Source organism: Macaca nemestrina, chromosome 18 (genome assembly GCF_043159975.1).
Source record: "Macaca nemestrina isolate mMacNem1 chromosome 18, mMacNem.hap1, whole genome shotgun sequence".
Lineage (NCBI taxonomy): Eukaryota > Metazoa > Chordata > Mammalia > Primates > Cercopithecidae > Macaca > Macaca nemestrina.
In genome coordinates, this window is record NC_092142.1 from 54,732,345 (window position 1) to 54,747,103 (window position 14,759).

Consider the following 14,759-nt stretch of genomic DNA (forward strand, 5'->3'; position numbering starts at 1 on the left):
TTAGGCAGATATGTCTCCTGGGAAGGTTAAAGACAACCGTGCTCTAGAGTTATATCCTATCTACTTAGAAACCCTTTTTCCAAATAATTCCTGCAAAAGTTCTGTGGTAAACTGTTTTGGACTGTCATGGGTGTATGCCTATCCATGCACTAGTATCCGCGATCAGGGAGATGGAGCACCCCAGGTATCTTATAGATACCTGAATTCATGGAGCGATAGGGGAAGAAAGGGGTTCCTGAAAAAGAATGGGGATGTTCTTCCCTGGGGAACAGAAAGGGGAGAGGGATGGGGGATAGGGCAGTCTCCAAAAGCAGGTGTCCTATCCAGAGCTCTAGCAACCCTGGCTCAGAGTCCCTGGCCCATCCTTCCCATGCTGGTGCCCACCCCTCCATTCTATGCCTTCACCCTGTGCTCAGGCCTAGCAGAGCCAGAGTCCTGCCCACTTCCTCTGGGCCCAGCCAGCTTGGCACCAAGAGGGAGAACCTGACACCTCTGTTGCCCCAGTCACCCAGCTCAGTGTTCTCCTGGGAAACCTCTCACTGTCTTTGTCTTCACAGAAATTCTTAACTCTGAAGTTACATGGAGACCCCAGAAAGGTAAAGACCTTTTGTTTCTTGATTACAGGTTTTGAGTCTTAGCACCTTTAAGCTCCAGTTAACTGTGAGTGAAAGAATCCTCTCTCGGGTAATTATAGTAACTCCTGTGTGCTTGATACTGAGACCCAGAGAGGGGCAGTGACTCACCTGGGTAACACAGCCAGGAAGACTAGTGGCAGGCCTAGTGCAGGTGGTTTCCATTTAAGTAGCAGGATCCTGGAATGGCTCAATGAGAAGGTGGCATTTGAGCCAAGCTCTGGAGGAGGCAGGAAGCCAGCTGTCAGGAAACCTGGAGAAGCCTATTCCAGGCAGAGGGAACAGCCACTGCAAAGACCCTGACGGAAGTGGCAGGTCTAGCTGGAGAGGACAGAGTGTGGGGACAGACTGGCTTGAGGGTCAAGAGGTAATGGGAAGTGGGAGAGGGATCATTTAAAGTAGTTGAATTTGGATTCAGAGCAAGGTGGGAAGCCTTTGGAGGTTTTGAACAGAGGAGTCACATGATATTAGATTTCACAAAGGTCTCTGCCCCTGGTGCTCAAATAGACTGTAGGAAAGGGGCAGAGTGGATGCATCTGACCAGCTGGGCAGCCACTGCATTGCCATAATCCAGGCAAGGGCTCCTGGCTGCTTAGGGCTGTAGTAGTGGGGATGGGAGGAGTGGTTGGAGTCTGGATATCTTTGAAGGAATAGCTGAGAGGATTCACTGATGGACAGGATGCAAGGGGTAAGAAAGGGAGAGGAGTAGAGGATGCCCTGAGCTTTCTGACACAAGCAGGGTCATGCCCACACAGGGCAATCACTTGCAAACTCTGAGTGGACAACAATCACTTGTCATTGTTGCTGATGGCAGTCTTCCCACTTGGCTACCACCCAAATGGGGCAATCCTGTCTCTCTCCTCAACTTTTATCCTCCTGTACTTCACATCCCCTCCCCATTTCCATGTCTCATGGTGCAGCCAGACTGGCCTTCCTTAACAGAGATAGAGCACGTCACCCTCACTTCTTAAAAGCCTGATCTTCCTTATGAGACAAATCCCCTTCCCTCCATGAAGTTAGTCCTTCAAAACACACCTGCATGCGCGCTATGTGCCAGACTGTGCAGAAGGTAGGCTCTGCACCTGTCCCTCTCTCTACACCCTGCCCCACGGCATCTGTCCAAGCCCAGGACTCTTGGGTATTTCTGGAATTGACCCTGCACAGAGACACCTGTATTCTATTGCTCATGCAGTTCCCACTGTTTAGAAATTCTCACTCCTTTCCTCACCTGTCAATATCATTCACTGCCCAGAGCCCACTGCAGGCGGGCAGTGCCTCCTCCATGTAGCCTTCCTTGCATCTTCCTTTCAGAGGGGCTGGTCTTGCTGGCCTCCCATGGCAGCCCTGCCTGAACTGCACAGCCTCTCAAGGCACCCAGACTTGCACCCCAATCCTGTTCTGCATTGTCAGCCATATTGGGTTAGGATCTGCACCTTGTACAGCTGGGTCTGGTTCACTTTACAGAACATCTCCCCCAGGCAGCCTGAACTACCTCGTCAGTCATTGGCTTTTGTAGAGCAGACCAAAGGTCCTGGAAGCCATAGGGTCTCAAAGGCTAAGAATTGTCCAGTTCCATCTGATCTCCAGGAGGGAAATACAGCCCATGGGGCGTGGAACTGGGAAGACGGCACAGAAGACTGATGTCTCTGAGAGGGACCCTCAGCAACCCTGCTAACAAGTAATACCTAACATTCATTCAGCCCTTCCAGACACCAGGTGCTGTGCTAAGTATTTTACATGTGTTCAGCCATTTAATCCTCACAATAACTCACCTCTTAGATGAGAAAACTGGGGTCCACACAGGTGAAACCCAACCAGTAAGTAGCAGAGCCAGGCTTCAGGTGGTGTTAATGTGCTTTCAATGTCCATGCTCCGTTTTTAACACCATTGTGACTAAATATGAAATATAAATATATAACTGTACCCAGAACCAGCTGCCCTGATGGCAACATGTGAGTTAGGCTCTCTCTAATCTGTGACCATATATAAATTATTTATCAAAGGTAAAACCTAAAATGGGGATATGGATCAATATACTGTGAGTTCATCACTGATTCTTTTATTCATGATTTTCTCTCTAATAGGGCATCACATCCTAGTCTAGGCTCCTCGAGTGATGAGGGTTCAGTACCTCTTCAAAGCCACCCATGGATCAACATCAGTTCTTATTTAAATACAGATGGACAGCACAATCTCTCCTCATTAATCACAGATTCTGCATTTATAAATTCACCTGCTTACTAAAATTTCCTTGTAACCCCCAAATCGATACTGGTGGCACTCTCATGGTCACACACAGGCAGGCACAGAGCAGGGGAAACTGGATTTGCATGATGGGCACGTTCCATCTAAGATCCGGCGAGGCGACCTTTGTCTTCTTGTTTCATCTCTTATGCTAACAAGTGTCCTCTTCGCGGTCTATTTAGTGCCATGTGTTCTGCATTTTTGTGCTTTTTGTGGTGATGTCACTGTTAAGAGTAGCCCCCAAGAGTAGCGCTGCTGTCTGGCGTTCCTGAGCTAAACAGGCTGTGCTGTGCCTTACGGGGAAGGCCCCTGTGTAAGACAAGCTTCAGTAGTACTGCTGGTCGTGCATTCAGTGTTGAAAAATCTGCAAAACTGCACATCCAGGAAAAGAAGGAGGAAATTGGCCAGTTCATACGTGAGGCTGTGATGGGAAGTGCTAAAGTAACACCTACTGTGTGTGATGGAGATGTGGAAAGATGGAAAAGCAACTACATTGGGAGATTCATGAGATGATGAAGGAATTTTTAAAAAGCAGGGTGGACAGCACTGTTGTGAAGTTGAAAACTAAGGAAATTTGAAGTCATGTTACCCAGGGTCACAAAAATGGGAAGGGCTTTCCAGCTGGTGTTTTATTTAAAACAACCCTACTTATAATTCACTCTTTGTAAGACTTATATATTATGTAAAGTGTCTTTCAACAGAAAACCACACATAAAGGAAGGTTGATGAAAATATTGTGACCAGAGGTTTGCAAGAATCTAACCCAGTATTTCCCCTTTGAGTGATGACTCTTTATTCTCTAATTCAGCACTCATGGGAGTTTTATCAGAAGCAACTGCCAGGACTACCAAAAATCAACTATGGACGGAGAGAGGGAAATGCATGCGCTTCAAATTGAAATACATAGACATGTAATTTTATATAGATAATACATGTATTTCAGTCTGAGTGAAGATTTCATCCTCTCCTCATCATCTGACCAGTGTCAGCCTCTGCCTGAAGTTCTACCCTTGAGCCACACACCTACCCTCCTTAGTTAGGACCCTGAGCGTGTGTAGCCATGGCCTATGGTCACGCCGGTCTGGGGTGCGGGTCTCACCCTCAGACAGGCAGAGTTGGGGACATGAGTGTGACCTTGGGTGAAAATCACAGGCGCTGTGCTGCTCTCTCCCCCAGAGTTACCCCCACACGCCCACCGTGATTGATGGAGTGGTGCTGCCAAAAACACCTGAGGAGCTTCAAGCTGAAAGGAAGTTCCTCACTGTCCCCTACATCATCGGAATTAACAAGAAGGAATTTGGCTGGTTTCTTCCAACGGTGAGAAGGCACAGGCCTCTTGGAGGGACTCACCCACCCAAAACAGCCCTCCTGTCTCTGGTCCCAGGAGTGTTTCCCTCTCCAAGCACCACTCTGAGTCCTGGGCAGCTGTTCCCTTCAGCAGGAGTTACCACTTCCATGGAAACCTTCCCCAGGAGGGGACAGTTGTCACTGGGGTTTCAGGGCTCTGGGATCCTCTCTCCCCAGACTCTCTGATTGTCTTCCTATTGAAGAATCCTGAAGTGTCTGTTCTGGGAGGGCCAGTAAAGAAAATAACTGTGCAGATGGGAAAACTGAGGGAGCCTAGGAGGGGGAAGGAGCTGAGGAGTCTGGAGAGGCAGTCAGGGGCTTTCTGGCTTCCCACCTCTGGCTGGGTATGCATAGTTCCCCCATAAATCACTCGTGGTCTTCCATCACCTCATTGAAAAGATCCAAAGAAAGTGGCTTCTTTTGATTTACCATTGACTTCTAGTGTACAGTAGATACCAGTGCCTACTTGAGAGATGACGGACAGAGGAGGGTGAGAATGGAAAAGTTACCTAATCAGGTGCTATGCTCAATACCTGGTGAAAAAATAATCCATACAGCAAACTCCAGAGACACAATTTACCCATGTAACAAACCTGCACATGTACCCCCAAATCTAAAATACAAGTTGGGGGAAAAAATGAAAAAAAAAAAGATTGACTTCTAAAAGCAAAAAAAGTGTTCTCCTTCCAGTCGAGGACACACAAAACTGACCATGATTAAAGCAGTAGGACAGAATTTATTTGGTAACATGATTGCGCAGGGAAAGAAGAGTCCAGTATGGATTGGACTCAAATCCCCAAAACTAACCCCTGGTGCTGTTTTAAAGGCTGAGCGTGCTAAGGGAAAGGCACTGTGGGTTGTGGAGAGGGTCTTGGTCCATGTGACTAGACCACCTGGATGTCTTCATCCTGGCTCACCTGGGGCAGAAACAAACTTCTCTTATCTTCAGGACAGGAAGCCATGCGTTAGACTGCAGGAAGCTTCCATTGAAGTCAGCCTCTACTCTTTCCACAGGCACTGGGAAGATCAGGAGTGAGCTCCCTGAATGCTTGCATTGCAAAGAGAAGGCTCTCAGGTCCTCAGGGAAACAGGGTTGGGTGGTAGATTCACATCCCAAAGGGCAGAGAAAGTGTTTATCATTTCAGGTTTCTAGAGTAACTGCTCTAGTTGGGTTCAGGGGCGTGTCAGCTTCTCTCTAGGTTTTGGCTGGTGCAGAGTAAATTGTCTTGACAGGGCTGAGCCTTCCCAGGCATGTATGTTAAGAATACTGGGGTCATTCTAGGGACACAGCCTTAAGCTGCTAGAAGCAATGCTAGAGTTTGGTCGTCTCTGAGTGCAGAGGTTTGGGCAGAGTTGTTTTATGAGAAGAGATATGAAGTTCACCCCTCAGAAGGATTTCAGAGGTTCTGCCAGAGACCAAAGCCATGAAGGCAGGATCTAAGGCTTTCAGTGTCATCTGTGACACGTGGTAGTACTTGGGACATCTATGTCCTCTTCCCAGAGCCCTGTATTCCACACTGGCCTGGCAGACACCTTGCCTCTCCATATCACTGACCACTGTGGGGATCCCAACCTGAGACACACACATGCACACACACACATACAGAGACACACACACACACACACTGCACATTTTTCCAACTTTTTCTACAACTTCTCCAATTTTGTTTTTTTTTTTTGTTTTTTTTTTTTTTTTGTAATTTTTGTGATGCTTGAGTTTCTGGATATAAGCCCATTTGATTCATTGATTCTGACCATTTCAGTAAAAACTCATGCCCTTAGAAACCCCCCAAATTAGAGGACTTTCAGTCTGCGTTGGTTTGGTTGGTTGGTCAGTTTGATTCTCCTCATTAATTCCCAATGATTCATAAATGCTTAATTTTTTTTAACAGTTGATGGGCTATCCACTCTCCGAAGGGAAACTGGACCAGAAGACAGCCATGTCACTCTTGTGGAAGTCCTATCCCCTTGTTGTAAGAGTCTAGGAATCATGGGAATTGGCTGAGACCCAGAGAATGACAAGGACTTGCTCAAATCATAGAGCAATTAAATGGCAAAAAGAAGACTGGGGCCTCAGGGTTTCACCCATCTTTCCACCTTCCCCACTTCACTTTCCATCCTAGGGGGGAGTTGCACAGGGCTTGCAAGGTTCACCATTGAGGCAGGCCTTCCTGGTGGGCTGGAGAAACTGCATCGCTCACCACGGGGTGGTGGTCACTTTGTTGATCTATTTTAGCACATTCCTAAGGAACTGATTCCAGAAGCCACTGAGAAGTACTTAGGAGGAACAGATGACCCTGTCAAAAAGAAAGACCTGTTCCTGGACTTAATGGGGGATGTAATGTTCGGTGTCCCATCTGTGATTGTGGCCCGGCACCACAGAGGTGAGTCCCAGAGGTCGAACAGGGGAGGGACATGGACCCCACCAGCTTCTGTGTCTGACTCACCTGCCTCCCAGCATAGACAGTCGTGGAAACAGCCGAGGGTCAGGCCTCAAAGGCTGATTCCATATAGCGTGGAGTGAGGTGATGTCTTATTTTGGTTTGTGCCAGTAGCAGATTGTGAGAAGAAAAATCCAGAGGCAAGTGTTTTTTTAAAGTGATGATCCCAGATAACAGCAATAGGGATGTGGGGAAGTGAGAGAGGAAAGAGATGGAATCCAATCCATGATGCATTGCCAAGAGAATATCCACTGTGGACAACTGGAGCTGGGAAACTCAAGGAAACATGGAGAATACAGTGCTCAGGGGCATCCCATCTGAGTGGCAAGGGAGCCGGGGTATTTATCCACCAGCTTCCACTTGTGATTGGTTAAAGGCTCTTGCAAGGAGTTGTTTATTCCCTGTGACTTTGACCTGCTGCACACAAGGGCAGAGTAGTCTCTTGTGACCAGAAAAAGGCCTCAGGCCGGCCCTACAGATGCTGGAGGTGGAAGTCAGGTTGGCATGCCCAGGAAGAGGGGATATGGGTGAGACACTGACAGCATCTGCTGCAAGGGCTCCATGCCTGGTGTTATCACATAGGGCTGCTGTAGGACAAATATTGAAAGATGAGTTGTGGAAGGTTTTTAAGGTCCAAGCTGGCTGCAAGAAAGTTTGTTAAGTATTGGAGCTGGGGAAAGACTGGGAGCACTGCATGGGATCCAAAGCATTGTCAAGGACCAAGAAGGCCAAAAGGAAGAGCTGTGGCAGGTGTGGGGGAGGTGGTCTGAAGAATGGCAATGTCTGAGACTGGCTTTTGTCTATCTCGGTGTGTGCAGTAATGGGCAAGCACAGGTCCAGGGCAGGGTCTATGCAGGACCTTCTACCACTGACCCAAGGCTGTGTGGGTGGGGCGTGAGGTTAGGGATGCGTGGGCTCACTAGAGAGGAGTGTCCTCTCCTGGGTGCAAACTAGAGGAGGCTCACAGGACTCCTCTTTTTCTTTCAGCTGTCATTCACCTAGTCTGCAAGCCAGGAAATGTCCTCTCTCTAACCATGCTGGAAGGATTTTTAAATGCAGAACTTCATAAGCATGATAAAAACTAACTAAGGCTGATCTAGCAGGTGCCCATACACTCCTTTGCACAGGAAGGGGCAGGTGCTCGCAACTCTCACTTGGCTTTGCCCCATGCTCTGCGTCTGATCTATATATAGTGTTCCCATCTCCATCCTCTGATGGTTTGAGCAATACTGAGCCTCCGTTTTTCATCTGATTTCCCATGACTTTGAGTTCAGTGTTGTTTTTATTTTTCCAGGAAGACACATATTTTATCAACTTTCCCTTATTGTCGTGTCTCACTCTTTTTGATAAAAACAACACTTCTGAATATAAAGTTAATATGATAAAGTTAATATGCAGAAAGTTTCAAAAATATGGAAATCCATAAAGAAGAAACTAGATATCACTCCTAATTCCCCCACCTGGAGGCAAGTGATATACATTTTTTTGTGCTTTCTTCTAAATATTTTTCATGTCCTATATACTTTAAAAATCAATTTTCTATTTTGCTTTTGTTCATAGAACAGTATGTTGTGAGGATTTTCTGAAGGTTGATAAAAGCTCATCAAACCATTCTTTATTGCATGAAATGGCTATATTAAATAGCCTTTAATATTCCTATCCTATTAGATGTTTAGCCTGGCTGCTCACATTCTGATGCTACAATAAGACTGAGCTCAGCCTGATGTTTATAAATCTCCAACCACATGTCTAATAATTTTCCTAGCATTATTTTTAGAAGTGAATAACTAGGCTGGACCTTAGAAATATTTTAGAACTCTTGGCAAATAATGCAAATTTGCATTCCAGAATTAAGAATGTGGATTTCTTAATTTCCTTTCTCATTTGGGATACTAAGATTAAAAGTTAATGCTGCCAATTTTCCCCACCAAAAAGAAGCACATCACCCTGTTTTCATTTGCATGTCTTTCATGACACGTCTTTCATTGTCTCTGCTTCTCTTATTGTGCCTATTTGTCACTGGGCAAAACTGTGCCCTACTTTCCTCTCAAGACTTGTGTTGTGACTCTAGGAATTGTATGAATATCAATGGCTTTAGCCAAAAAGGTTTTACAAAGTACGTTTTGGGCAGCATGCTGCCTATAATAAGTTCTCCCATTCCCCAAAGATCTTTCTTCTATGGTTGGCTCTGAGTTCCTTTGGAAAATGTTCAAGGGGCAAAGGCAAGGTCAAACCCTCCTTTTAGCAAGTTTTGCTTGACATTGAAGCAGCCATTTAACAGGAGGATTACAGAGCCACAGAAAGATGGCATCTTCACAAGCGCGTTTCCTGCTGAGCCGAGGGTGCAGTGAAGGAGGCTGACGAAGACTAGTGAATAAATTCTTCTTCATTCTCACATTGAAATGACATGTGTGGGTGGGGCGTGAGGTTAGGGATGCGTGAGCTCCCATTGTTAAATCCTTTTGTGGATGAATATTTAAGGATGTTAAGAAATGATGACTGGAGGTGGTGGCTCATGCCAATACTCTCAGCACTTTGGGAGGCTGAGGTGGGAGGACTGTGAGAGCCTAGGATTTCAAGATCAGCCTGGGCAACATACTGAGACCCTGTCTCTACAAAAAAATTGTTTTTAAAATGTGATGGTAGTATATTACAAAATAACACGTGTAATATCATCCCAAGTTTATATACATAAAAAAGAGATATGCTAAAATAAAAAAAGAAGTGTTCTCTGTGGTAGAGTTATGAGTGAAGTTTTAAATCCGATTTTTAAAATGGATTTTCAAACTTATTTTTAGATTAAGTCAGAGGTGGAAAATGCAAAGTGCTGAGGCACAGGACCGGGTAGCCCTGAAGGGGCAGCGATGTGTGGTTCCAGTGAGCCAATCCCTGTGAACCTGGCATCTTCTTGGAGCTGGGACAGGAGAGCTTTGTTGCTGGGATAGGAGGGCAGAGCAGAAGGAGAGAGGGCAGGGGAGAGGCAAGGTCACCCTTGCTCAGCCCCTTCTTTTCTCTGCCAAGACTTTAACGCCTTAACACCCTAACACTCCCAGGCCAGGCAGGCAGCAAGACACATGGGGACAGTGAGATATAAAGCAGTGAGTGCTGCAGATTCCTGAGACACAAGAGGCAGATTGTTCCTTCTCTGCCTATGTTTGTATTTAAATAGCCTCACATTCAGACAAGAAACTTGGATTTGCTTCAGTCTTCTCAGGATGGGTGAGAGAAACACTGAAATGCTTGGAAACACTTGGAAAATGTCCAAGTGAATGAATGTGAGTCTGTTATCAATGAAGTACATCCAGTGTAACTAGATGTAGAGAGATTGTCTTGAGAGAGAATGCACCAGCAGGCAAAGGGGTTTATGAGGCTGAGTCAGTGTCCCTGCATTGGCAGTTATTTTAAATGAATTGACCCAGGGTCTCCACATTCGTTCATTAAACATTTGTTCATTGAACAAATATCTGGCTCAAATTTTGGTTCTACCTCAGCCAGCTATGCAGCCCAGTGCACGTCACTGAGCTTTCCCATGACTGTTTCTCTATTGTGCTGAGAGCCAGAGGTTTCCTGCGGAGCTGGAGACCTTGGTAGCCTCCAGGTGTGTGTCGGGCAACATGAACTGAGCATGAATCCTTGTCTTCTCAGATGCTGGAGCACCCACCTACATGTATGAGTTTCAGTATCGTCCAAGCTTCTCATCAGACATGAAACCCAAGACGGTGATAGGAGACCACGGGGACGAGCTCTTCTCCGTCCTTGGGGCCCCATTTTTAAAAGGTAATGGCTCCTTGCTGTCCGTGAGCTTGGAGTTAGGAGACCTGGGTTCCAGTGTTGGTGTGGTGGGCTTCAGCAAGTTTCTCCTCTCCTTGTCTTAGTTTCCTGATTCTCTATAACAGGGTTGAACATCATTGGGTAGTCCCTGGGCTTCCTCCTGCTCTAACACATGTGTGGGGGGATGTGTCTTCATGTGCCCTCTGCACAGACACTCAGAATCCTGGGCTGTGTCATCAACAAGACAGGTGTGGGGTGGTCTCCCGCAGGATTCACTATGACAGGGTTTAATGTCATTGGGTTGTCCCCCAGGTTCTGCCTGCTCTAACACACCTGAGGGAGGATGTGTATTCAGGTGGCCTCTGCACAGACACTCAGAATCTTGGGCTGTGTCATCAACAAGATAGGTGGTGGGACACATGCAGGGCCCTGCTCTAGGTTGAGAAACCACCGATCAATTTCCCTCTCCCAGGAGTGCTGAGAATGTGACTGAGGGTGAGGTTAGAAATGGTGTTAACTCTGAGTCAGGTCTGATGTGTGTCTGTTTGTCTTTCTGTCTGTCTCTAACAAAATCTCATAAGCCTTTTAATTTAATATATTTAATAATTGTTAATTTTAAATCGTAGGATGTATGAATTTGGAATAGGAGAGGAAACTTTATTTTTGGTATGCTTTATAGCCAGCAAGGTGGCCATCCCACAGGCTGGGAAGGTACCTCTGGCCAAGCCCAGACACAGGTTCATCGAACGAGGTGGGATTGCGTAGGAGCTTTACGTAAATGGATTGATTAAACATACGTGTTCAACAGGTTACAGGGGGAGCAATGGATATTCATGAAGATAGTCCTGACATATGTGTATTAAACAAACATGCATGTAACGTGGCCCATGTTCACCTGGTAATGGAGACTTAATATTATATTACGATTAGGGCCTATAAGTCCAAAGGTCTTCTCAGGACACAAAGCCCAGCAAGTGAGCAGACTCTGTACACTGGCCAGGTCCAGTGCATGGTTGATGATGTTCTTATCTGGAGAAAGTTACTGAAATCAGTCTCTTATGCAATCAAAGCCATAGTTAAGGCTGGCAGGTCAGGGTTCTGTTCATACGTGTCTGCAAGCTGCAGCCATTGTAATTGTTTTCACTTTGCTTAACTCCAGGCCAGTGCTGGTTTAGCTGCTAGAGAAAAAGAAGCACCTTGCAGCAGTGAGAACAGAGTGGATTCTTTAAGGGTAGAGATGCAGGCCTGAACATTTGCCCGGCATGGTCTTAGATCTTTTTTTAATTTGGTGTCTTATTGCCACAAAGAGTGTGTTCTGTCAGAATGATGACCTTTATTTTATTGCTGATGTTGGTCCAGTGGTGTCTAAACCACAAAAGGGAAGGGATATTATGAGGTGTGTCTGACCGCCTGTCTGTTTCCAGGCAGAAACTCAGTTTAGGGCTTTTCTGGGCTCCCCTTAGACCAGAGAGGGTCAGTTCAGTGAGTTGAGGGTGTTAGGATTTTATTTTTAGTTCATATTATACAATATTTTAAAAAATCCTTTCACAATGTCTTCTAAGCCTTAACTCTCAGCTGTTATAGATCACATGGGACTCACCCCATGGCCACTCAGGATGCACTAGCTCTGCTTGGCATGTCCCAATTGTACACCCTTAGGAGCCTTGAGCTCTGCTATATTTCAGAATATGAATTGTGGATGTGTGCAGGAGAGGGAGAAAAGACACAAGAGAGAGCAACCCTGGGAGGTGGGACAAGCACACAGAATGATGCATGCCCATTGCCAAGCCCTAGGTCAGCCATGCTCAATAGAAAAGTACACACAAATCCACCAGGCTCTTCTAAAATTGCAGACCTCAGCTCAGTGGGTGTGGAGCATTCGCCAAGACTATGTTTCTAGCAGGTTCGCATGTGATGTTGATGCTGCAGGTCTGCGGATCACACTTTGAGTCACAAAGGCTTTTTTTCTTCTTCCCCACAGAGGGTGCCTCAGAAGAGGAGATCAGACTCAGCAAGATGATGATGAAATTCTGGGCTAACTTTGCTCGCAGTGGGTGAGGCTGGTAGCAAAGATGGAGCAGGGCTGGTGAGGATCAGGGGCAGGGCATGCCTATTGGGAAGGGGCAGCTTCTAAGGTTCTAGTGATCAGTCTCCTGACCCTGTGACCATAGCACTCTGACAATGAGAGCTCTCTAAAATTGGAGAGGTCACACCCGGAGATAGTGAGCTCCCCATCTCTGGAGATATACAAGCCTCTTCACAGAGACAACTTGGGCATCCTCGCACATCTCAGAAAATTGTTGGGAACGCACAGCAGCTTTGGGGCAATTCTATTTGATTCTGTTTCCAGAAACCCCAATGGGGAAGGGCTGCCCCACTGGCCAGAGTACAACCAGAAGGAAGGGTACCTGCAGATTGGTGCCAACACCCAGGTGGCCCAGAAGCTGAAGGACAAGGAAGTGGTTTTCTGGACCAACCTCTTTAAGAAGGCAGCGGAGCAGCCACCCCAGACAGAACACATTGGGCTGTGAATGGAAGGTCCATCCAGCCTCGGGAGCCTGCAGGAGCAAAGACTGGGGTCTTTTGCGAAAGGTATTGCAGGTTCAGAAGGCATCTTACCGTGGCTGGGGAATTGCCTGGTGGTAGGGGGCAGGGGGCAGGGGGCAGAGTTCATGAGGGAGCAAGTTTTTTATTTGTGACCTCAGCTTTGGCAATAAAAGATCTTTCGATAGCTAAATCAGTGCTTGCGTCTTGTACTGAAGATTAATCCATCCTCCTCAGAGACAGGAAAGTGATGAAAGAGGCAATATGAGAAGGAAGTTGGCTTTGCTAGAGATTGCCTGGCCTCAGGACGAGCAGAGACCAGAAGGCTGGGCCATGGACAGTGCTCAGGGGAGCTCTGGACCTGCTGGGTGTTTCTGGGCCCCCAACAATTTCCAACAATAGGATTTGGGATTGCCAGAGTGCAGCATCCCTATCCTCCATTTGGAGCTGCCTATGGAAATGGAAGTGGCCCAGGCTGAGAATTTGCCTGGATCAGGGAAGAGACAGAGGTGCCGAGGTAATCCCTTGCCACTGTTGGATGGCCTTTATTGATTCTTGCACAGGTCTGCAACACCTTCCTCAGTATGTACACTAGCCTCCTAGACCCCTCCCTGAGGTTGTCTCATTCAACAGCTAAACTCCCTCTGTAATCCAGACCACTTCTGCTACGGGCAGTGACCACCTTGGAGTAAGTCTCCAGAGGGTCATCCTAATACTGTGTCTTTCAGAATCCCAGGGGTGATTTCTGGATTCTGCTAGAATGTAGAAAGCTCTAAAGAGTGTCACTCCTGCCTTATCAGCAAGAGAAAGCTGCGTTGTCCTCAAAATCATAACTTTTCCTGCACCAAATAGCTGAAGTTGCAAGGCACATGATTACCCTGAAATCAACGGGAGGACAAGCACTTGGGGGAGTGGTGGGATTTGAACACTGCATTACCTCTCACCTGCAGGCAGGAGACGGGGTAACCATAATGAGCAGAAATACTCTGAATTTTAATAAGTGCTGAAGGCCAAGTGCGGGCCACTGTGAGAGTATAAAATCTCTGGGAACCATGGACCCAAGGAGGAGTTGACTCCATTCACAGACTCTACCCAATGGACATCTATCGGGAGCCCATGAGAAAGATTGGATAGATAGAAAGAATGGAGAGGGCCAGGCACGGTGACTCACGCCTGTAATCCCAGTACTTTGGGAGGCCAAGGTGGGCAGACGACGAAGTCAGGAGATCGAGACCATCATGGCTAACATGGTGAAACCCTGTCTCTACTAAAAATGTAAAAAATTAGCCGGGCATGCTGGCGGGCACCTGTAGTCCCAGCTACTTGGGAGGCTGAGGCAGAAGAATGGTGTGAACCCAGGAAAAGGAGCTTGCAGTGACGGAAATAATGCCACTGCACTCCAGCCTGGGTGACAGAGGGAGACTCCGTCTGAAAAAAAAAAAAAAAAGAAAAAAGAAAATTCCCCCAGAGCAGAGCTGCAGGGGAGGGTGGGAAGCGGGCTCAGGCCCTGCACCTGGGTAGCTGCCCCACCTGGTGCTGCCCCGGGTAACCCATCTACTAAATGAAACTCCCTTCCCCAAGCAGGGACAGATTCCACTCATTCCTGCCCCATGTGCTCTGCTAAAAATTTCTATCAATAATGTGCCTCATTATTCCTTGGGACGGGAAGGACTGGGGAGAAAAAAACCTCACCATGATTGTGTCAAAATACAAGGGAATTCATTGCCAAGAGCTTGCTGTGCTCCACGAATAGGGTGGAGCTCAAGTCTGAAATTACAGG

General features: G+C 46.9%; 1 protein-coding gene across 4 annotated transcripts in view; it reads left to right on the forward strand.

Annotated features, from left to right (window-relative positions):
- The window catches only part of LOC105494113 (liver carboxylesterase 1-like), a 29,790-nt gene extending 16,618 nt beyond the window's left edge, over window positions 1-13,172 (forward strand). For 3 of the 4 annotated variants that reach the window (XM_024796624.2, XM_071084553.1, XM_071084555.1), the window contains 7 exons: window positions 558-596; window positions 4,053-4,193; window positions 6,116-6,196; window positions 6,460-6,607; window positions 10,310-10,441; window positions 12,417-12,489; window positions 12,786-13,172. In XM_024796624.2, coding sequence (XP_024652392.2) covers window positions 558-596; window positions 4,053-4,193; window positions 6,116-6,196; window positions 6,460-6,607; window positions 10,310-10,441; window positions 12,417-12,489; window positions 12,786-12,966 — 795 coding nt within the window. In that variant the 3' untranslated portion in view covers window positions 12,967-13,172. The remainder of the gene's footprint in view (window positions 1-557; window positions 597-4,052; window positions 4,194-6,115; window positions 6,197-6,459; window positions 6,608-10,309; window positions 10,442-12,416; window positions 12,490-12,785) is intronic. The other variant, XM_071084554.1, reaches the window with a different exon arrangement.
- Window positions 13,173-14,759: the final 1,587 nt, after the last annotated feature.